Source organism: Chiloscyllium plagiosum, unplaced genomic scaffold, assembly GCF_037043375.1.
Source record: "Chiloscyllium plagiosum isolate Xiang-an unplaced genomic scaffold, Cpla_swu_hap1 HiC_scaffold_9, whole genome shotgun sequence".
NCBI classification, from domain to species: Eukaryota; Metazoa; Chordata; class Chondrichthyes; order Orectolobiformes; family Hemiscylliidae; genus Chiloscyllium; species Chiloscyllium plagiosum.
This window is the reverse complement of record NW_028270147.1, coordinates 51,691,820-51,715,569: the sequence shown is the minus strand read 5'-3', so window position 1 is coordinate 51,715,569 and position 23,750 is coordinate 51,691,820. Positions and strand designations below refer to the sequence as shown.

The window sequence follows — 23,750 nt, the reverse complement described above, 5'->3', positions numbered from 1 at the left end:
ATATGTTTGCACAATATCTGTGTAATGGTTGCGATCCTTCACTTTGGTTTAGCAAGCTAAATGGAGGTAAACTCATCATGGATGACAGGTAGGATGGTCCACTTGGTCTCCCTTCAAATCAGATCAAACTATCGTGTATCACTTAATGTAGTTGAAAGTAATGTTCATGATGTAAATGCAAATACATAATGTACATAAAGGTGGATAAATCTGCGGGTCCTGATCAGGTGTACCCGAGAACTCTGTGGGAAGCTAGAGAAGTGATTCCTGGGCCTCATGCTGAGATATTTGTATCTTCGACACTCACAGGCGATGTGCCAGAAATCTGCAGGTTGGCTAACGTGGTGCCACAATTTAAGAAAGATGGTAAGGACAATTCTGGGAACTAGAGACCCGTGAGCCTGATGTCGGTAGTGGGCAAGTTGTTGGAGGGAATCCTGACGGACAGGATTTACATGTATTTGGAAAGGCAAGGATGGGATAGTCAACATGGCTTTGTGCTTGGGAAATCGTGTCTCACTAACTTGATTGAGTTTTTTTGAAGAGATAATGAAGGCGATTGATGAAAGCAGGGTGGAGGACCTGATCTGTAAGGATTTCAGTAAGGCATTCTGCAAGGTTCCTCATGGTAGACCAGTTAGCAAGGTTAGATCACATGAAATTCAGGCAGAACTAGCCATTTGGATACAGTACTGGCTCGAAGGTAAAAGACAGAGGGTGGTGGTGGAGAGTTGCTTTCCAGATTGGAGACCTGTGACCAGTGGTGTGCCACAAGGATCTGTGCTGGGTCCACTTCTTTTCATCGATTATATAAATGATTTGGATGTGAGCATAAGAGGTATACTTAATAAGTTTGTAGATGACACCAAAATTGAAGGTGTAGTGGACAGCAAAGTGGATATCTCAGACTATAAAGGAGTCTTGATCAGATGGGCCAGTGGGCTGAGAAGTGGCAGATGCAGTTTAATTTAGATAAATGTGAGGTGCTGCATTTTGGGAAAGCAAATCTTAGCCGGACTTATACACTTAATGGTAAGGTCATAGGGAGTGTCGATGAACAAAGAGACTGTGGAATGCAGGTTCATAGCTCCTTGAAAGTGGAGTCGCAGATAGATAGGATAGTGAAGAAGGCGTTTGGTATGCTTTCCTTTATTGGTCAGAATATTGAGTACAGGAGTTGGGAGGTCATGTTGTGGCTGCACAGGACATTGGTTCAGCCATTTTTGGAATATTGCATGCAAATCTGGTCTCCTTCCTATCGGAAGGATGTTGTGAAACTTGAAAGGGTTCAGAAAAGATTTACAAGGATGTTTCCATGGTTGGAGGATTTGAGCTAAAGGGAGAAGTTGAATAGGCTGGAGCTGTTTTCCCTGGAGCGAGGGTGACCTTATAGAGGTTTATAAAATCATGAGGGGCATGGATAGGATAAATAGACAAAGTCTCTTCCCTGGTGTGAGGGAGTTCAGAACTAGAGGGCATAGGTTGAGGGTGAGAGGGGAAAGATATAAAAGAGACCTGAGGGGCAACTATGTAATGCAGAGGGTGGTGCATGTATGGAATGAGCTGCCAGAGGAAATGGTGGAGGCTGGTACAATTGCAGCATTTAAAAGGCATCTGGATGGATGTATGAATAGGAAAGGTTTGGAAGGATACCGGGTGCTGGCAGGTGGGACTAGTTAGGGTTGGGATATCTGGTCAGCATGGATGAGTTGGACTGAAGTGTCTGTTTCTGTGCTGTACATCTCTATGACTATGTGTTGAAACAAAAGATTAACAGTAGGCGAAGGGGATCCAATACTTCCATATGTTGGCAGGAATGTTGAAACTTTTTGCACTAGTGCACGAGCATTCATGAACAGGGATAGATCATCAAGAAATAAAAGATATGTGTTACTCAGGAAGCTGCTATATCTTTTGTAAGCTTTTGTTCCAGGGTAGTTTCTCCTTGATAGGTGAATTTTCTAAGACCACAAACTCTCTGCTGCAGACACTGCTTTGCAACTTATGCAGATTGGAAAATTGAGTCATTGTGGTCTATTCTACCATCAGGGCTCAAACTGAGTGTGATCGGCTAAATATTGCATATTTTGTAATTTGGAAAGATATGTTCGCTTGAAAACTTAGGCTGTGAATATTCACAACCACTTGACTACATTAGAATGAATTAAATTTGTATTTTAAAAATTAACTATATTTGATAAAAATTCTGTTCCATAGCATGTCTAAGATTAAGAAGCATGTCAACAAGTTAGATTCAGACCTTTTCAGTGCATGAAGGAAAACATTTGGACACAGTTAAGGTGGTCGAAGTTTGGGATTCTTTTAAGCTGCAGTTGAAAGTAGATCATTGTTAATTTTAAAAATGAGATTACCTATGGCTGACAAAAATCGATTGAGGAAGGATACGGGGTACGAGCAGATATCTGATTTAGATTGTTGTTTGCATTTATATCTTGCCTTTCACATCCCAAGACATCCCAAAATGCATCACAGCTAATTAAGTACTTCTGAAAGTGTCGTCATTGTTTTCCAGTAATATGCACAGCAAGGATCCACAAACAGCAATAGGATACCTATTTGATCATCTGTCTTAATGATGCTGTTTGAAGACTGAATGCCATCCAGAACACCAGTAGACTCTCCTGTTCCTCCTCAGAAAGTTCTATTGTAACATGTTTTTCACTCAGGAAAAGGACAACATTGTGGAGGAGAACAATGAGGTACGAGATATTAGACTAGAAAGGATCGAGGTTAGTTATGAACAGGTGTTTTCAATTCTTGGAGTGAAAGTAGACAAGTCCCCTGGGCCGGATGGGATTTATCTGAGGATTCTCTGGGAAGCTAGGGAGGAGATAGCAGAGCCTTTGGCTTTGATATTTGAGTCGTCATTGTCTACAGGTTTAGTACCTCAGGACTGGAGGATTGCAAATGTTGTGCCTTTGTTCAAGAAGTGCAGTAGCGATGACCCAGTTAATTATAGACCCGTGAGCCTTACTTCTGTTGTAGGAAAGGTTTTGGAAAGGATTATAAGAGATAAGATTTATAATCATCGAGCAAGCAGATAGTCAACATGGTTTCGCCAAGGGCAAGTCGTGTCTCACAAACCTCATTGAGTTTTTTGAGAAGGTGACCAAGCATGTAGATGAGGGTAGGGCAGTGACGTGGTATACATGGACTTCAGTAAAGCCTTTGATCAGGTTCCACATGGTAGGCTGTTGGAGAAAATGCAGAGGAATGGAATTGAGGGTGATTTAATAGTTTGGCTTTCTGAAAGAAAGCAGTGAGTGGTGGTTGATGGAAAATATTCAGCTGAGAGTTCGGTTACTAGTGGTGTGCCAAAGGATCTGTTTTAGGACCACTGCTGTTTGTCATTTTTATAAATGACTTAGATGCAGGCATAGGTGGACAGATTAGACAACATTAAAGTCGGTGGAGTAGTGGACAGTGTGGAAGAGTGTACAGGTTGCAGGGGGACTTGGATAAACTGCAGAATTGGTCTGAGAGGTGGCAAATGGAGTTCAATGCAAATGGGGTGATGCACTTTGGGAAGAATAACAGGAAGGCAGAGTACTGGATCAATGGAAAGATTCTTGGTAGTGTGGATGTGCAGTTGGTTAGGCCACTACTGGATTATTGCGTGCAATTCTGGTCTCCTTCCTATCAGAAAGATGTTGTGAAACTTGAAAGGGTTCAGAAAAGATTTACAAGGAGGTTGCCAGGGTTGGAGGATCTGAGCTACAGGGAGAGGCTGAACAGGCTGAGGCTGTTTTCCCCGGAACGTCGGAGGCTGAGGGGTGACCTTATAGAGGTTTACAAAATTATGAGGGGCATGGATAGGATAAATAGACAAAGTGTTTTCCCTGGGATCGGGGAGTCCAGAACTAGAGGGCATAGAGAGGGGAAAGACATTTACGGTGAGAGGGGAAAGACATAAAAAAGACCTACGGGGCAACGCTTTCACACAGAGGGTGGTATGTGTATGGAATGAGCTGCCAGGGGATGTGGTGGAGGCTGGTACAATTGCAACATTTAAGAGGCATTTGGATGGTTATATGAATAGGAAGGGTTTGGAGGGATATGGGCCGGGTACTGGTAGGTGGGACTAGATTGGATTGGGATATCTGGTCGGCATGGACGGATTGGACCGAAGGGTCTGTTTCAATGCTGTCCATCTCTATGGCTCTATGTACATAGATCCCTAAAAGTTGCCACCCAGGTGGATAGTGCTGTTAAGAAGGCATATGGTGTGTTAGGTTTCATTCGTAGAGGGATTGAGTTCCGGAGCTGCAATATCATGCTGCAACTACACAAAACCCTGGTGCGACCACACTTGGAATATTATGCACAGTTCTGGTCCCCATATTTCGGGAAGGATGTGGAAGCATTGGAAAAGGTGCAGAGGAGGTTTACCAGGATGTTGCCTGGTATGGAGGGAAGGTCTTAACAGCACTATCCACCTGGGTGGCAACTTTTAGGGATCTATGTACATAGAGTCATAGAGATGTACAGCATGGAAACAGACCCTTCAGTCCAACCCGTCCATGCCGACCAGATATCCCAACCCAATCTAGTCCCACCTACCAGCACCCGGTCCATATTGTTCTATGTGTGTAGACCAAAGACAACAGATACGGGGCTCAGTTTGACGTCTAGTTGGAAAGGTATAACTCCCTCATTACTGGATTGAAAAAGCATCTCAGAGTAAATACTCAGGTCTTTGGAGTGCAATTTCTACCCAGAATCTTCTACCTCAGAGATGAGAGTGTCCCCTCTAAGCTGTGTTGGGACTATGCAAACTTTTTACTGCAGATTAACTAATGTGCTTGCAACTGCTGGAGAAATTGAAGAAAGACCACAACTTGTTGAAGATGATCAACATGATTACATTTTCAGCTGAGAATTCTGGAGTGGGTACTCATTCTCCTAACAGTGATGGATTTACCTACACTTTTAATTATACTCATAGCCATTTGAGGCATTGTAGCAAGATCAAATTGAACTCTATTAACTATAATTATTCATATGGGCATCATTGGCAGGCCCAGCATCTATGTCTATCTGAATTGCCCTTGATGAGATAGTGGGGAGCTGGCTTCTAGAATCAATGTAGTCATTTCATATAGATAGACCCACAATGCCATGAGAAGTAGTTTCAGGATTTTGTCCTTGTGATAGTGAAGGCATGGCAATACATTTCCAAGTCATGGTGGTGAATGACTTGGAGGGGAATTTGCAGATGGTGGTGTTCCTATGGATCTACTACCATTGTCCTAATAGATGGTAGTGGTTGTGTGTTTGGAAGGTACTGTCTGAGGAGCCTTGGTGAATTTCTACAATGAATCATGTAGATGATGCACTCTGTTGCTACCAAGCATTGGTGTTGGAGGGAGTGAATAGCAACATAAGGCCAGGAGTAGGCCATTCAATATGATCATAGTAGATCATCCAACTCTGTACCCTGTTCCACTTTCTCCCAATACCTCTTTATCGCTAAGAACTATATCCTTGAAAATATATAATGTTTGGTCTCAGCTACTTTCTGCTGAGGAAAATTCCATAGTTACACCATTCTCTGTCTTAAGAAAGCTCTCATTCTCAATCCTAAATAGTCTACCCTGTATCCTTCACCTATGATTTGTAGTTATGGATTTTTCAGTCATCCGAAGCGTCCTTCAAACTATTACCCTGTCTAGTCCTGATAGAATTTTATAGGTTTCTATGAGAACCCGTCTCATCCTTCTAAACTCCAGTGAATATAGTCTTAACTGATCCAGTCTCACATCATAGGCCATTCTTGCCATCCCAGAATATCTGTGGATGTTGATGCCAGTCAAGTGGGTGCTTTATCCCATATGATATCAAGCTTCTTGAAGTATTTTGGAGCTGTACTCATCCAGGCAAGTGGGGAATATTCTATCACACTTCGGACTTGTGCCTTGGAGGTGATGGACAGGGTTTGGGTAGGCAACAGTTGAGTTATTGCTTGCAAGATTTCTAGCCTCTGATTTACTCTTGTAACCACAGTATTTATGTGGCAAGTTTCCTTTAGTATCTCATCAGCGCTAACCCCTCTGGATGTTGATACTGGGGGATTCAGCATTGGCTATGCTATTGAATATCAAAAGGTGATGGTTAGGTTTTTCTTGTTTAGAAATGGTCATTTGTGCCGCAAATATTATTTGCTATTTGTCAGCCCAAGTCTGAATATTGTCCAGATGTTCCGCCATTTCTACATGAACTGCTCTAGTGTCTGAGGAATCATGAATGGTGCTGAACATTGTGCAATCATCAAATAATATCTCCACTTCTGACCTTATGATGGAGGGAGGGTATTGATGAAACAGCTTGAAATGTTTGTGCCAAGGAACTTTCCTGAAGAACTCTTGCAAAAGTGTCCTGTAACTGAGATGGTAGGCCTCCAAAAACTACCACTATCTTCCTGTGTGCCAGGTATGACTCTAACCAGTGGAGCATTTTCCCCCAATTCCCATTGACTTGTGGTTTGCTAGAGCTCCTCGGTGTTGCACTCCATCAACCTCTAGGTCAAGGGCAGTCACTCACAATTTGGCTCAAACATCCATGTTTGAACCAAGGCTGTCAGGAGGTCAGGAGCTGAGTGACCCTAGCATATCCCAAACTGAGCCTCAGGGAACAGGCTATTGCTAAGCCAAAAAAAAGCTGCTTGGTAACGTTGCTGATGACACCTTCCATCACTTTATTCATGCTTGAAAGTAAACTGATGAGGTAATCGAATAGGTTAGATTTACCCTGATTTTTGTTTAGATTTTATTGTCACGTGTATTCAAGTACAGGAATACAGGAGTAAGCGAAAAGTGTGCAAAGTTCTTATTCTCTGGTGCTATTTTAGTATACAAAGACAGAATTAAAAACAGAAGCAGGGATAACAGCCAAAAGAAAAGGAAATGGTCAGATCTACACCATGAGTCCTCGCTACCAGAAAAACAAAGCCACAAAATCAATCCCTTCAGTCTGCGAACACTCAGGTACCCGAGTCCCCACACACAGTCGCAGCCAGAACGCCACCCCCTCCGCCATCAGGAACCCAGGCCCACCCAGCTGGAACCGTGAAGTCATTCTTTGGCACCATCTTGCCTCCACTGGCATCATTGCCACCATGGGTCTGCACTGGGCCGATTTCCGCAATACAACTGCCCCTGAAGCTGTCCCTGAGATTCACATTGCCAGGTAGATCCCGGTGTTACAACTTTGTACTGGTGCACATGCCTTAAGTACAATTGCCAAAATGTTATTACAGCCCATTGCCTTTGCAGTGTCTAGAGCCTCCAGCTGCTTCTTGACATTATGTTTTGCTTTGTTGGTGCCCTTGTTTGTGCTTGGAAAGGATTATTTAGTCATTTCTGTTATAAATATGCTGACAGCCATGGTTCATGCAATGGTAATACTGTTTTAAAGGAAGTGCATTTTCTCTTAATAGCTGGCAATCTCTCTTCTTCTTTCAGAGTTTGGGTCCTGACAGAAGTAGAATACCACCACCAATGCGACTGCCTCCACCTTACAAAGAGCCCATAAGCATTCAGCTGTCAAAACCAGACGAAGTGGAACAGATCTCAGACACTGACAGTGTTCCAAACAGAGGAGTTGAAAGTGACCGTAAGTTCCATAAGGAAGAAGTTAAACCAGTGTCAGTTTTCTGATCAGTGAAATTTTCTAATGTGACCTGTATAAGATATTGCTGCTCCCCATTCAGTAATTTTGTCAACTACTAGGATTCTGGGAAAATTCTTGGGAAGAGGCAAGATTGCTGTTTTCAAGGTACATTTAATTATTGCATGTATGAGAGTCACTGAACTCCTTCATAGTATGATCAGTGTGTCCAACTGGAAATATTTCAGAAGCATATGATAATATTGGTGAAGGTGAAAATAGTTACAGAATGAAATATCCTCAAACTTTGGATGGGCTTTCAGGTTTTGCAGCACTTTCAATTCAGAACAAAGTTTGGTAACATGTAGTAACAAGTTGCTTATTTTGGGAAAGCTTCATTTTTGATTTTAAAAATTGAGTTTTTTCTATTTTTATCCTGTATTCATTCTTTTGCTTTTGAGAAATGTCTATGATCGTTCCCTATTTCAAAGTTTTCTGTATTCTTAGCATTGGTCAAGATGAAGGACTGGATTAGTTAAGGATTGGTTTTGCTCTGCTAATTAGCTCAGTCTTGCTTGTTATAGGATTATGTGAAGTTGCTTGGTATTTTCTTGGAAACATCTGTTTTGCAAAAGGTGTTACTGCTATCATGTCAAAACTCCAGTGGTGTTGTAACAGGATACATATAATGTAGCAGCATTATAAAGAGGCAGAGCTTATTTTCAGGAGTTTGGAGTTCCTGAGATACCAGCCATCAAATTTGTAAGGTATTTGGAAAGGGACAATGATCTTCCTTGTAGCATGGAAAACAAAGAAGTAACTATAAATTCCTTCTCTATCATCCTGTCTGTCATCCCACCAGTTTCTACCATCTCACAAACTTTGTATTCAGTTTTTATGTGACAACAATGATAGAGGGATAATAATTGTGAGAAATTGGGCAGAGTGCCTTACTCCATTTTCACTTAAATATGAAGATAAGTGAAAAGGAATGTTAGGGGAAGGTAGGAATTTGTGTGGGCTGATTTCAGTCATTCAGCAAATCTCTGCTCTGATCTGCCTCTTCCAAATGGAGTAGTTCACTGTTGGGAAAATCCAGAGCTTTCTATATCAGGAACCAAGTGAGAAGCAATTTGCTTGTGTAATGCAGGCTTGACTTGATTCCGCAAAGATAATCAGGTAGTGTCACAAGCTGTTACCTGATAAGGATATCCATGGAGAATATTGCAGAGATGAGGGCTCATGATGCTCCCTGCACACTTATGGGAACGGGGTAACTCTGTGAAGTGCTGCTAACATTTCTTTCTCTAACATCCCCTTGATGTTAAAGTGCAATAGAAATTCAATCTTTTCCGCACTTTGAAAGCTAAAACAAGTATAGGCCATACTGGATGGGCTTTCCTATTGGATTATGCTTTATTTACTATGCTCTAAAAGCATATAGTTTTGGTGATTAAAACTTCAAATATCCAAGTTTTCAGAAAAGCTGAATTTGTAATATATTTGTTTTCAGTGCAATCTCTATCTTTTTCATTGTAATTGTTTAAACTTCATTAACTTGATAGTTTTATTGGAAGTTTGAACAGATTCAGAAGTATCATGTTAAAATTGCATGAAATTATAGCGGCAGAGGTAATGCAGGTTACATGAGAGGCACAGAATTAGAGGAAACATTGACCTTCCAGTGTTTTCAAGTAGCCATTTGTGATTTACAATCTCATGAATTGATGTTGTGAAACTGCCCAACTGATGTTGATAAATTATCCTGTTCTTGCCTCAGATGTACACATGCTATCAAATGTTAAAAGCAATATAATTTATGCAAACATACAAACAAATAGTCTTTGTTTAACATTGTGGTTCCTTTCATGAGAATTTCTGAGCCAGTATCAATAAAAGGACTTTAAGCGAACCATTGGTTCCCATTGGAATCATCCAGGGTTAGATTCTTTCAGACAGTTTCTTGCTGGAAAACCAACATGTACGATGAAATTCAGTAGAATGCATGTACAGCACTCTGCATTTCCAACTGAAATGGCATATACACTGAAATAAATAATTGAGGTTAATAGAAATGCTGTATAAATTCACATTTAAAAAGAAAATGAAAGATTAAGTACAGCCCTGCACCAAGGCTATTAAATTATGTGTTAATATTAATTATATTAAGGTTGGTACAAATTTTAAATAATAATATGCATGATGTTCCATAGCAGCTTTTCCTCTGCCCTAAAAACAATTGTTTAATTGACATTATTCTAAAAACAGTGATGAGGAAATACCAGAGAAGTGGGATGAAAGTTCCATGGTCTTTGTTCACAAGATTTTTTGGGTTCGTCCTTGCTGATCCATAACTTTCTCTTTGGCCTTCCTTTTGCCAACTGCTTCAACTGGTTTGCAAGAGGCACAAGGTAGCTGGTTCACTTATGAAAGGCCTTTGACTTAGCCAACTGAAAGTCGCACCTTGTAGCATCTGCTGAAGCAAAGATATGCTTGTTCTTTACAGAGAACTTTGAAGTTGCTTACTGCCGAAAACTGAAAGAAAGTAAAGTTTGGCGATTGCAGAGCTGCTGGTTTCTCTTCTGGTCTGACTAGCTTCTCTGTTTTATTCACAGCCCAAACTGTTCAGCTACCTGACAACAATTGGGTTGTTGGGAGGCAGAGGAGCTGTATCATTGATCATCAGTAAAATGATGGAAGGTATCATTAACAGTACTATTAAGTAGCATTTGCTCAGCAATATCCTGCTCACTGCCATCCTGTTTGGGTTCTACCAGTGTCACTCGATAGCTGCTGGCCCAGCCAGTGACGCACAAGTCTCGTGAGTGAATTAAACAAAAAATTAGCCACAGTTCCAGACTAGATTAGATTAGATTCCCTACTGTGTGGAAACAGGCCCTTCAGCCCAACCAGTCCACACTGACCCTCCGAAGAGTAACCCACCCAGACCCATTTCCCTCTGACTAATGCACCTAACACTACGGGCAATTTAGCATGGCCAATTCACCTGGCCTGCACACCTTTGGACGGTGGGAGGAAACCCACGCAGACATGGAGAGAATGTGCAAACTCCACAAAGACAGTCACCCAAGGCTGGAATCTAACCTGGGACCCTGGTGCTGTGAGGCAGCAGTGCTAACCACTGAGCCACCATGCCGCCCCAGCTAATCAGCTTCAATTATGAACAGTCCCTCAGCTCCAGTTCATTTGAACATTGTTGGAAATCTCAGTCAAGCAAATAAGATTCACAAAAGTATCAAAGTCCTCCAGCCATCCTTGCAAATCCTTGGGTTTCAAAACAATTTTATTATATTTCAGTGTGCAATTTTAAAAAGCACAAAAATAAAAGACATGGTCTTTGCAAGGGAAATGGGTCTAGATTTTAGGTATTTGGCAGGAATGACAAACGATTAATGTGCTGCTACAGCAAGCAAGTAAGAGAGCAAATAGAATGTTATCATTTATCACGAAAATCTAATGCAATATCAGCAGGGTTATCCATCAATTACGTCAGGTTCTCGTGAAAACATATTTGGCGTACTGTGTTCAGTATTGGTCATCTTATATCATTAAAGATCTGATGACCTGGAATGAGTGGGTTTTCTTATAAGGAAACATTGAATGGTCTAGGCTTGAATTGGCTGGAGTTTAGAAGTGGAACCAGCAATTTCATTGGAACATTTAAAATCCTGAGAGGACTTCACGGGGCAGATGAGGAGAGGATGTTTCCTCTTGTGGAATAATCAAGAACCAGGGAAATCTGTTTATAAATCAAAGATCGCATATTCAAAATCAAGGTACTTGAATGTTTTTCTTTCAGTGGATCAGGAATCTTTGGAACTTTCCCTGAGAAGGTGTGGAAACAGAGTCCTTGAATGTTTTCAAGGCAGATAGGATAGATTCTTGTGAGGCAGGACAGTTAAAGATCATGAAGTGTAGGTAAGAATGCAAATCTGAGGTCACAATGAACTCATTCTTCTTGAGTGGTGTAGCAAGCTGGAGGGGTGGAATGGCCTACTGCTGTTGCTTGTTCACAAGTAAGCACGTAATTTTCCTTCAAGTAAGGAGGCAAGTTCTGTTTTTGTTTGCGATAAATCTTAAAACAAATTTATATCTTTCGGAAAACAAAACTTCGATCTCTGCTCAGAATCAGAAGTAGATGCTTTTCAACATTGAAAAAGAAAGATCAGTTTTGAAATTGGAAGAAATAAGTTGTAGAGATGTGTAGCACGGGAATAGACCCTTCGATCCAACTTGTCCATGCCAACCAGATATCGTAAATACGTTTAGTCCTATTTGGCCCACAATCCTCTAAATCCTTCCTATTCATGTACCCAAACAGATGCCTTTTAAATGTTGTAAATGCACCAGCCTCCACCACTCCCTCAACAGCTTATTCCACACATGCACCATCCTCTAGCTAAATATGTTGCCCCTTAAGTTCCTTTTAAATCTTTCCCCTCTCACCTTAAGCCTATGCCCTTTTGTTTTAGACTTACCTACCCCTTATGGCTCTCATGATTTTATAAACCTCTATAAAGTAACCCCTCAGCCTCTGACGCTCCAGCTTATGTTTTGTTTTTGCTACACAGGCAAGTGCTTATCAGGGAGAGTATTAAACTTAACGTACATTTAAAGACTCATAATGCTTTCTCAGGTTTTCATAATGGAATTTAGATGTCTTGTTATTAGACACAAATATTGGATTTATGGATTAATATAAATGTGAACATTAAACTATGCTTCATTCATGCAAGCAAATGTAACAGTTACCCTTTTTTTTCTGTAAACTCTGCACATAAGTATAAATCAACAGGTAGGTTGAAAGAAGAAATCCTGTATACATGCCTGTGCACAAATTGTGATGGGAGGAGCTGTTGTTGTTGAGTGGCATCTATTCAGCACAATGTATTTTTGTCTAATTACTAATGGAAGTCTGCTAATTAGAAGGAATTAAACCTGTATTATAAATGGATTGGCTGTATATGAATCAGTATGATTTGCAGTGCTTCTTAGGGTAATCAGTTAGAGCAAGCCTTTCATATTGAAGCTATTTGAAGTAATAATGGGCAATATGTCAACAAATGGTACACACTTTGTTTTTGGCAGCCATTAAAAAGCAATAGCCCATAACCCTTTCATTATCAATCTAACATAATTCATTTCTGTTCATTTAAGAGCTTCCATTTGCAATGGTATCATTTCAGATATGCTATTTTGTAAATTTTCAACTAAACTGGACTCAAAGGTGCCAAAATTACAATCTAGATCTTGTTTAAGTGACTGAAAATAGGACAAAATTTGGTTTTAGAGAAAATTCATTATCGTTCTGAGGAAACTGGGAAATGTTTATGGCAGTTGTATGATCAGATCTTTTGTCTACCTTCCACCCTTCAGGACCCCTGACAGGAGCTCTCATCCTCACCCTCAAAAGGAGAGATGGTTTCACTATTTTTCCCTCAGTTTCTGCAATAAGAGATTCCAAATCCTCAGTAATTTCATTAACTGCTCAACTAACTTAGCACTTTCTCACTGGATTTTTCCTCCATATAAATGCTTGTACTCATTTGACAAATCCACTTAACTTCTGTATGTCTTGTAACTTTTCTATTTCTGTTTTCTGTACCAGAGACAGAGCCTTCTCTGATTACTTGACTGTATCCCTCACCACTCATTGCATATCCTTGTAGGATCGGGCATTTGCTTTAATTTAGTTTTAAGACTTGTGTTTCTTCAAGTTGCAGACTAAATGGGAAGGCAGATCTAAAAGAGGCTTCCAGTTGAGACTAGCTGCAAAAACAAATTGATTATGAGGGTGTTTTCACAATTGATGTTTTTTGATTAGGGAAAACATCATAGCGGTATTTAAAGTGGATATTCCTTGGGGATCATCCAGTGTATGGAACTGAGAAATAATAAGGAGATGACCACCTTGATGGGATTGTACTATATGCCCCCCAGTAGTCAGTGGGAAATTCAAGACCAAATATGTAAGGAGATCGCTGATATCTGTAGGAATAATAGTGTTCTAATGGTAGGGCTTTTAACTTACAAGTATAGACGGGAACTGCCATTGTGTTAAGGGTTTAGATGGGGAGGAGTTTCTTCAGTGTGTTCAAGAAAATTTTCTTTATCAATATGTTGATGTACCTACTAGAGGGAGAGCAAAATGTTCTTGGGAAATCGGGCAGAGCAAGTGACTGAGGTGATAGGAGGGGAGCACTTTGGCATCAGGGACTATTAGTTCTAATAGTTTTAAAATAGTTATGGAAAAAGTTAGGCCTTGTCCAGAAGTGAAAGTTCTAATTTGGAGCAAGGCTAATTTTGTTGGCATTACACAACAACTTTCAAAAGTTGATTGGGGTAGGCTGTTTGCAGGTGAAGAGATGATTGGTAAGTGGGAGGCTTTCAAAAGCAAGATAACAAGATTTCAGAGACCGTATGCTTTTGTTAGGGTGAAAGGCAAGGCTGATAGGAGGAGGGAACACAATATACCTAGAAATATTGAGGCTGTGGTAAAAAAAAAAGGAGACATATTTCACGTGTAGACAGCTGGGATCGAATGAATCCCTTAAGGAGTATAAACGCAGTAGGTGTATACTTGAGAGAAATCAAGACGGCAAAAAAGAGACATGAGATAGCTTTCGCAAATAAGCTTAAGGGGAATCCAAAGAGATTCTACTTGTACATTAAGGGCAAAACAGTAACAAAGGAGAATATAAAGTCCCTAAAAAATCAACAAGGCCATATATGTAGGGCACCCTAAGAGGTGGATGAGATGCTAAACAAATGTTTCACATCAGTATTTACTGTGGAGAAGGGCATTGAATCTAGGGAACTTGGGGAAATCAAATAGTGATGGCTTGAAAAGTTTTCACATTATAGAAGAGGAGGTTCTGGAAGTCGTAAAATGCATAACGGTAGAGAATAATCCCAGGACATGGTCAAGTGTATCCCAGGACATTGTGGCAAGCTAGAGAAGAAATTTCAGGTCCCCAAGCAGAGATATTTATTTCATGTACAGCAACAGATGAGGTGTCAGAGGACTGGAGAGTGGCTAATATTGCACCATTATTTAAGAAAGGCTGCAAGAAAAAGCCAGGAAACTATGGATTGATGAGCCTGACATCAATGGTGGGTAAGCTGTTGATTGTTGGGGATTCTGAGAGACAGGATTTATATGCATTTGGAAAAACATGGACTGGTTAGGGATAGTCAGCGTGGCTTTGTGTGTAAGAAATTGTGTCTTGTGAACTTGATTGAGTTTTTTGAAGATATGACTAAGAAGATACATGAAGGCAGAATGGTAGATATTTAGCAAGTCCTCTGACAAGGTTCCACCTGCTAGACTGCTTAGTAAGGTTAGATCACATGGGATCCAGGGAGAGCTAGCCAATTAGATACAAAATTGGCTTGAAGCTAGGAGACAGAGTGGTGGTAGAGGGTTGTTGTTTAGACTGGAGGCATGTAGCCAGCAGAATGCTGCAAGGATTGGCAGAAGGTCCACTGCATTTTGTCACTTACATAAATGATTTGGATGAGAATATAGGAGGCATGGCTGGTAAGTTTGCTGATAATATCAAAATAGGTGGTAAGTAAACTGTGATGAAGGTTAACTAAGAGTACAGTGAGATCTTGACCTGCTGGGCCAATAGGATGAGGAGTAGCAGATGGAATTTAATTTAGCTAAATGTGAGATGTTGGATTTTGGTAAGACAAAGCAGGCAGGAATTGCACAGTTAATGGTAGAACCCTGAGGAGGGCTTTCGAAAGAGAGACGTAGAGGTTCAGGTGCATAGTTCCTTGAAAGTGATGTCACAGATAGACAGGGTGGTGAAGAATGTATTTGGCATGCTTGCCTTCTTTGGTCAGAACATGGAGTATGGAGTGTCATGTTGCAATTGTACAAGACATTGAGGCCACTTTTAGAATACTGAATACAATTCTGGTCACCCTGCTATAAGAAGTAGTTTATTAAACTGGAAAGGATGCAGAAAAGATTCACAAGGATGTTATCGATGTTGTTTGGGTTACAAGATGAGACTGCACAGAGATGTACAGCGTGGAAACAGACCCTTCCGTCCAACTCATCCAGCAGGCTGGGACTTTTGTCCATAGAGCATAGGAGGCTTAGTAGTGACCTTATAGCAGTATTATAAAATTATGAGTGACATAGATAAAGTGAATAGCAAAGGTCTTTTCCCCAGAGTAGAGAAGTCTAAAACTAGAGGGCATAGGTTTAAGTTAAGTGGGGCAGGGTTTAAAGGGTCCTGAGAGGCAACTTTTTCACACAGACGGTAGAGCATATATGGAACAAACTGCGAGTGACAGTTGTAGAGGCAGTTACAATTACAGCGTTTGGATAGGTACATGAACTGGACAGGTTTAGAGGAAATGGGCCAAATGCTGGCAAGTGAAGTTTTTCAATTTCGGAAACCTAGTTGGCATGGACGAGTTGGACTGAAGGATCTTATTGCTGAAAATGTGTTGCTGGAAAAGCGCAGCAGGTCAGGCAGCATCCAAGGAGCAGGAGAATCGATGTTTCGGGCATGAGTCCTTCAGGACTCATGCCTGAAACGTCGATTCTCCTGCTCCTTGGATACTGCCTGACCTGCTGCGCTTTTCCAGCAACACATTTTCAGCTCTGATCTCCAGCATCTGCAGCCCTCAATTTCTCCCTGAAGGATCTTATTCCATACTCTATGACTCTATAACAATAAATGAAGTTTCAGGCACCATGTCAAACAGTGGCAAAGAAAGCTGTTGACAATTAAGTGATTAATCAGTGCTCCTATGTTGAACACTATTTTTAAGATGTCTTGAGAGTGGCAAAGGTGCAGAATATACTGTGGGTGGGGAATTTAAGAGTCCATCACCAAGAGTGACTTGGCAGCATCACAACTGATGGAGCTGTCTAGTTCTAAAAGAATGTAGATGCTCTACTGGGTCTGCGGCTGGTGGTGAGCAAAACTAAGAAAAGGGAAAAATTGTATTTGACATCATCTTCACCCACCTACCCGTCACAGATGTGTGTCTCCATAACTGTTTCTGTAGGAGTGAGAACTGGATAATCATCAAAGATGAAGCCCCATCTTCACAGCAAAGATACCTAACAACAAGTTGTATTATTCGACCATAAGACATAGGTGCAGAATTAGGCCATTCAGCCCATTTAGTCTGCTCCCTCATTGAATCGTGGCTGATATTTTCTCAACCCCATTCTCCTGTCTTCTCCCATACCCTTGATCCCCTTACCAAGAACTTATCTATCTTTGCTCAATGACTTAGTCTCCACAGCCCTCTGCGGCCAAGAGTTTCACAAATTAACCACCTCCTGGCTGAAGATATTCCCCCGCATCTCAGTTCTAAAAGGTTGCCCCTTTACTCGGAGATTGTGCCCTGAGGTCCTAGTCTCTCCTAGTGGAAGCACCTTTTCCACATCCACTCTGTCCAGGCCTCTCAGTATTCTGTAAGTTTCAATCAGGACTACCCTCATCCTTCTAAACTCTGTCAGTACAGACTCAGAGTCCTAAACCGCACCTCACATGACGAGCCTTTCATCCTCGGATTATTCTGGACCTCCTCCAAATCCAGCATGTCTTTCCTTAGATATGGTGCCCAATACTGCCAGCGATATTCTAAATGTGGTCTGACCAGACCCTTATAAGACTTCAGCAGTACATCTCTGCTCTTGTGGCGGTGAGGGCAGGGGGCGGTGTTGGGGGTGGGGGCAGGGGGCAGGGGGTGGTGTTGGACAGTGTTGGGTTGGGGGTGGGGCGTCGGTGTTGGATGGGGTTAGGAACAGGGGGCGGTGTTGGAAGGGGTTGGGAACGGGGAGCAGAGGGTGGTGTTGGACGGGAGGGCGGGGCCTTTCGTGCTGTGTGCTGCTGCAGTGTCCTGAATGAGGAGCAGACTTTAAAAACTCCGAGCCCCAGAGGAAAGGCATTTAATCGATTAACCAAATAATCGATTATCCAAATGAAATAATGCCTGCCCATCACCTTCAATAATCAAGGTTCCCCTGCATTCCTACTTCCTGTCTTCTGCCAATCAGCCAATACTCTATCCATCTCAGAATTGTTCTCCGATCACCTTATTTAGCAGTTGTTGTGCAGCAACTTGTCAAAGGACTTCTGGAAATCCAAATAGATCACGTCCACTGGCTCGCCTTTGTCTAACTAGCTCATTAATTCCTCAAAGAATTCTATCAGATTTATCAGGCATGACCTCTCCTTGATGAAGCTACGCTGGCTCTGCCCTATTTTACCTTGCACAACCAAGCACTCTGCAATCTCATCTCTTATGCTTGAATGAGTCCCTGTACAATGGTACTCATCCTCCCTATCGTCCCACTCTCATCCAAACAGGAGCAAGAATCTCAAAGAACAGAAATTGCTCTAAAAGCTAAGCACTTCTGGCAGCAACTAGTTCTGAGGAAGGATCACTCAACACGAAATGTTAACTCTGCTTTCTTTCCACAGATGCTGCCAGACCTGCTCAACTTCTCCAGCAATTTCTGTTTTTGTTTCTGATTTCCCGTATCCACATTTTTTCAGTTTTTATTTAGTAAGCATCTCCAATCTGTTAGATAAGCTTGAGGGTTGAGCCTTCTTCTAGATCCTTCTACCTGCCTTGCTGGTAGTCATGCCCCCCCTTCCCTTCCCCCCCCCTTCCCCCCCTTCCCTTCCCCCCCCTTCCCTTCCCACCCCTTCCCTTCCCCCCCTTCCCTTCCCCCCCTTCCCTTCCCCCCCTTCCCTTCCCCCCCCCCCTTCCCTTCCCCCCCTTCCCTTCCCCCCCTTCCCTTCCCTTCCCCCCCTTCCCTTCCCTTCCCCCCCTCCCTTCCCCCCCTCCCTTCCCTTCCCCCCCTCCCTTCCCTTCCCTTCCTCCCCCTCCCTTCCCTTCCTCCCCCTCCCTTCCCCCCCTTCCCTTCCCTTCCCCCCCTCCCTTCCCCCCCTTCCCTTCCCTCCCTTCCCTTTCCCCCCCTTCCCTTCCCTTCCCCCCCCCATCCCTTCCCTTCCCCCCCATCCCTTCCCTTTCCCCCTCCATCCCTTCCCTTCCCCCTCCTTCCTTCCCTTCCCTTACCATGGACCGAGTTTGAGGTCATTAATCTGAGGGGTATGACTGTCTCCTGAAACACTGCATCTCCCCCTCCTTGATGTGTCGCCATGTTCAAAGCTCAGACTCCTGCTCATCAACTCCGAGTCAGTTCTTCAAGTGACCAACACTTGCTACAGATGTGGTCACTCTAAACTACAATGGGGTCCACCAACTCCCACATAAAGTAGATGCAATATTACCTGGCCCTGCATCTCTATTTGAATAACTTAGCTCTTAATTGAATCTTAGAGTAGTCATACTGATCTTTTAGTTTTTAGCCTGCAAATATTCCCCCTATTTACTTCCAATTTGTAAGTCATCTATAACAGATTCAAATTCATAGCTATCACCAATCAATGAGCTTACTGTTCACCTGTAATGATGTGGAGCTGCTGGTGTTGGACTTGGGTGGGTAAAGTTAAAAATCACACAACAGCAGGTTATCGTGCAACAGGTTTATTTGAATGTACAAGCTATTTGTGTGCTGCTCCTTCATCAGGTAGCTAGTGAGGTAAGATTATAGGACACAGAATTTCTAGTAAAAGATTAAAGTGTCATATAACGGATGTGATGTATTGAACAAACCTCATCTGGGGATGCAGATTTTGACCGATTGATATGTAAATCCCAGAATTTCTTTCAAGTCACAGCCCTAACATAACTTAAGGTTTTATTAGAATATACAAAAAAAGGTGACATCTCAGCTCAGACATTGCATTAAAGGTATGAGGTTACAGTCTGTCTGTATGCTAACCTGGAGCCAGACTTGTTCTATTTCCAAACTAGGAATTTATCAAATATCACATGGACTGACTGCCTACAGAATGTATGCATTTTGATCAAAATATACTGTATCTGCAAATACAAATCTGCAAATGTACTTTCAAATAAACCTGTTGGACGATAACCTGGTGTTGTGTGATTTTTAACTTTACCTGTGATATCACTCTTGGGCTGGGCCCCTGAACCTGGTCAAACAACATTACAAATTGAGCCAAATAAAGCTAGCAAAAAGCACCTTGTGCACTGAATTCCCACACTGTCACACATTCCCTGAACTATATGCTCACTTGAGCTGTGTTTCACTCTGGATGGGATCTCTCACTGTTGACTGTATGAAGCTTTTTGATTACACACATCATGTGAACTAATAAAAAAAGAGAACCACTCAGGTAGATTAATATGTGCTTGTCTTGTTTCACAGCTGTTTGTGTAGACGTGTTTAGTAACTGGTCAAAAGACAAATATCCTCCTTGGGGTTATCTACATTCTTACATTTTTGAAATAAAAGATCCTTGCATTATCTGAATTGTCTTTTACTCTGTTTCATGGTTTGTGGAGGACTTTGATCCGAAATTCATAAGACTATGACAACTAAGTTCCAACAATACTCGCATAAAATAAACTCAGTCTTTCAACCTCTTTGGGCCCTGTGGCTGGCCTGGAAGAATAACTCACTGTCAATCACTTATAAACCCAACACAGCCGATGCTTACCAACAGCCCTATAATGTAATATAGCAAATGTTTGATCTCAGCAAATACTGTCGCTTCCTTGAGCAGATAGGGGTTCTGTTGTGCCATGCCGCCACTGCAGAGAAGTGCACTCAAAAATACATTTTCTTTTTTGTTGGATGTGGCTGGCAAGGTGAACATAATTAATCTTTTCAGATGACAGGTCAGAGTCAATCTCAGTATTGTGAATCTGGAATGACATGTAGGCCAGAGCAGATAACGGTGATTTCCTTCCCTAAAGTACTTCAGTAAATTTAAATAAAAGTAAATTACTGTGAATACTGGAATCTGAAACCAAAAGAGAAAATGCTGGAAAATCTCAGCAGGTCTGGCAGCATCTGCAAGGAGAGAAAAGAGCTGACGTTTCGAGTCTAACTGACCCTTTATCAAAGGCTCTTTTACTTTAGTAAATTTGGTGGATTTCTACAATCGTTGATAGATTCATGGTCCCCTTTACTGAGGCTACCTTTCAAATCCAATTCTTCTATTAATTGAATATAAATTCCACTAGTTACTGTGGTGGTATTTGAACTCATGTCCCTAGGCCTTAGCCTGCGTTTTTCACGATTACTGATCCAGTGAGGTGACAACTATGTCACCGTCTCCCCCTAATGTAAATCATGCATGTAGTCATTTATGTAACTTGGTAATCTTTAAAGTTTTTTTTCAGTTAATTAACAGATAACCAGAAAAATTATCCAGATCATCTTTTTAAGCCAGTTAACCAGGGCAATGTGTAATACTAAGTTATGAATCAATTTCACCTATCAATTAATCTTGGTTATAGAGGGCCAGAAAATTGTTTTCAGGTTTTGTGTCTTGCTTAGATTTGCTGTCCAGCTGCCATACTGAAAGAACAGTTTGATTTTAATAATGTACTTAAATTTAAAAAAAATTGTGCCCTTTGGTGGTTTTGGACAAAGCTACTGGATCTTTCTTCCATATTAGTGACAGTGGGGATTCTAATTGCAACCTAGGGAAATAAAAATAACATATTCTATAATAAACTGATAGCAGGAGTAATGAAGTGGTAAATTTAACTGTAATTTAATACAGAAATTCATTATATTACCGAAATCTTAAATTATTTAAAAGGACAGAACGTGTGCATAGTTTTCATGGAACAGAAGCCTTGCTTCTGAAAATTAGACATCTGTTGTAGGATTTCACCTGTGACTTGGCTCACAGCTTGTATTTTTCTCTTGACAAGCCTGTTACCTCTGCAGTTAGCTCACTCTGATAAAATACTGCCTGTTTCTTTGCTTGCTGCTTTCTGAAAATCTGTCTCTGTGCATGGTACAAAAGAACAGATGGTCAGAATTGAATTTAGAGACGTGTATGGAGTCCCTTATTGCTCTGGGCAAATATGTGCATCAGGTACCTGAGGTAAATAGTTGAGAAACAACACATGAACTAATCATGTTATACATGTTACTCCATATTTATCAGTTTATAATCTTGAATTATCCCATAGAATCTAATGCAGATTTGTCTTCGCGTGCATGAAATTTCTCTCAAGTCATTACTAATAGTAAATGCATAAAATGCTGTGCTGCATCCTTCTCCAATGCTTTCATTTTTCTATCATGAGTGTACTTTGTTGAAAAGTCTACATATTAAGAAAATGAACTATGATAATATATAATCACAATTTTTTTCCGATCTTTCTTATATTCTCACATGATAGGCAGTTATTTAATATTTTATAAATGGAAAATAATTTATTAGTTATTTATGGATCATGACACATAAAAAGTACAAGTCATTGAGACAGGCGAATACTTCTAGGCTATCAGTATGACACCTGCCTTGCTGGAATAAGGGGCATCACTGAAATGGCACAAAATATGCAATGGTGGAAATGGAGGGAACCGAATGTGATTATTTGTATTTGAACCAATAAACAGGAAAAGTGGGTCCCTCAGTCCACGTGTTCATGGAGAGAGGGAGGAAAGTAACAAGCAAGATATCAAACATGGTAATCTGTAGGTTACTCCAAGTGGCATGTCATAATAAGAGTATACTCGGACAATATTGCAAATTAATGTGTGGCTAGAGGTATGGTGCAGGATGGAGGCCTTGACACCAGTACTGTGGAAGGATGATCTGCTCAAGATAGATGAGTTCCACCCAAACAGAGTTCAGGAAATTATCTTCAGGAAGATTAATCAATACTATGGAGAGAAAACTTAGATATTCTCCTGGCTGTAGTTATATTATTGTGCCTGACAGAATATCTCAGGCAAAAACTGTGTTTGTAATACTTGACCTTGACTGGACAGATTAGTTAGATACCAACCTACTTTTTTGACTGAGTAATGCAATCAAGTTGCAGAAGATCAAGAACATGTGTCCAATTTGCCGAAAGAGGATGGCTTCATTTGATTTTATTACTTAAGCAGCCTTATGGACACCTTATTGGCACTTAATTATAATTGGTAGCAGGTAAAGAAAATTGCCTTTGATAAACAAGTGAGCTATTATTATTTTTTCCTCCGGATCTGGATGATGTTCCTACTTAGTCTGCGAAGATACTGGTTGCTGTTTCTTTGAACCACTGAAGTCCTGATTTTGATCTTGTTCCTGTGATTGTGGTAGATAGGGAATTTCATGATGTTCACCCAGTGAAGATGAAAGAGCAGCAATATGCTTTTGAGCCAGAATATGTTTTGACCTGGAGAAGAAGTTTTAAATATTTGTGTTATCCTTTAATTGTTGCTGTTTTCTTTCTTGGTGGTTAGAGTCATGTATCTGTGAGTTACAGTCACATAGATTGATGAATTATTGCAAAATATCCTGCGAAGTACATACATAGTGCACCAATATTGAAGGGTTGAGAATCAAGTCGTGGTGGCAGTCATGCTGATTGAGTGACTACGTTGTCTCTGGTGGTGTTAGACTTCATAAGAATTGTGCACAAATCCAACTGCTTTGTTCTGTTATGTTCTGTTAGATCTCTGTCTTGAACATTGGAGTAGAATCCATAGATAAATGAACAAGAACATTCATAGAATTTTCTGTATCTGCCTTGGTCCTGTATCCATGATATTAATATGTTTGGTTCCCATGAACCTTGCAATAAGAAATAAATTGTGTCATACTCAATAATATTTATGTCATGGTAGTTGCACTTATGGCAATGCTTTGAAAGTTGCATTTGAAATTTGAGAGGGATGGGCAGTAAATGCTGGCCTAGACAGTGATGCCCTCCTCTGAATGAATGAATAAAGAAAAGTTATTGCCCAACCCTAATTGTTCTGAGTTAATGGTTTATGGGCCTTCTCCTTGTAGCTTATCAATCTCGATAAATTGATGCCAGTCCACCATATTGGTTGGTACAGAATTTTAATACACTGACCCAGTGATAATGAAGAAAGATCATCGTTGACCAGCACTGATGGGGTATGAATGTAACTTGCCACTTATGAACTTAAGAATGAATCTTCTCTTGAATGAAGCTGAATAGTGGAATCCCTAACAAAACAAAAGGGCCATTTTGGCTGTATGATTGCT

General features: G+C 41.0%; 1 protein-coding gene across 3 annotated transcripts in view; it reads left to right on the top strand.

The window, feature by feature from the left end:
• patj (PATJ crumbs cell polarity complex component) overlaps positions 1-23,750 on the top strand; it is a 405,565-nt gene that overhangs the window by 177,443 nt on the left and 204,372 nt on the right. For all 3 annotated transcript variants that reach the window (XM_043699258.2, XM_043699257.2, XM_043699256.2), the window contains one exon: positions 7,482-7,632. In XM_043699258.2, coding sequence (XP_043555193.2) covers positions 7,482-7,632 — 151 coding nt within the window. The remainder of the gene's footprint in view (positions 1-7,481; positions 7,633-23,750) is intronic.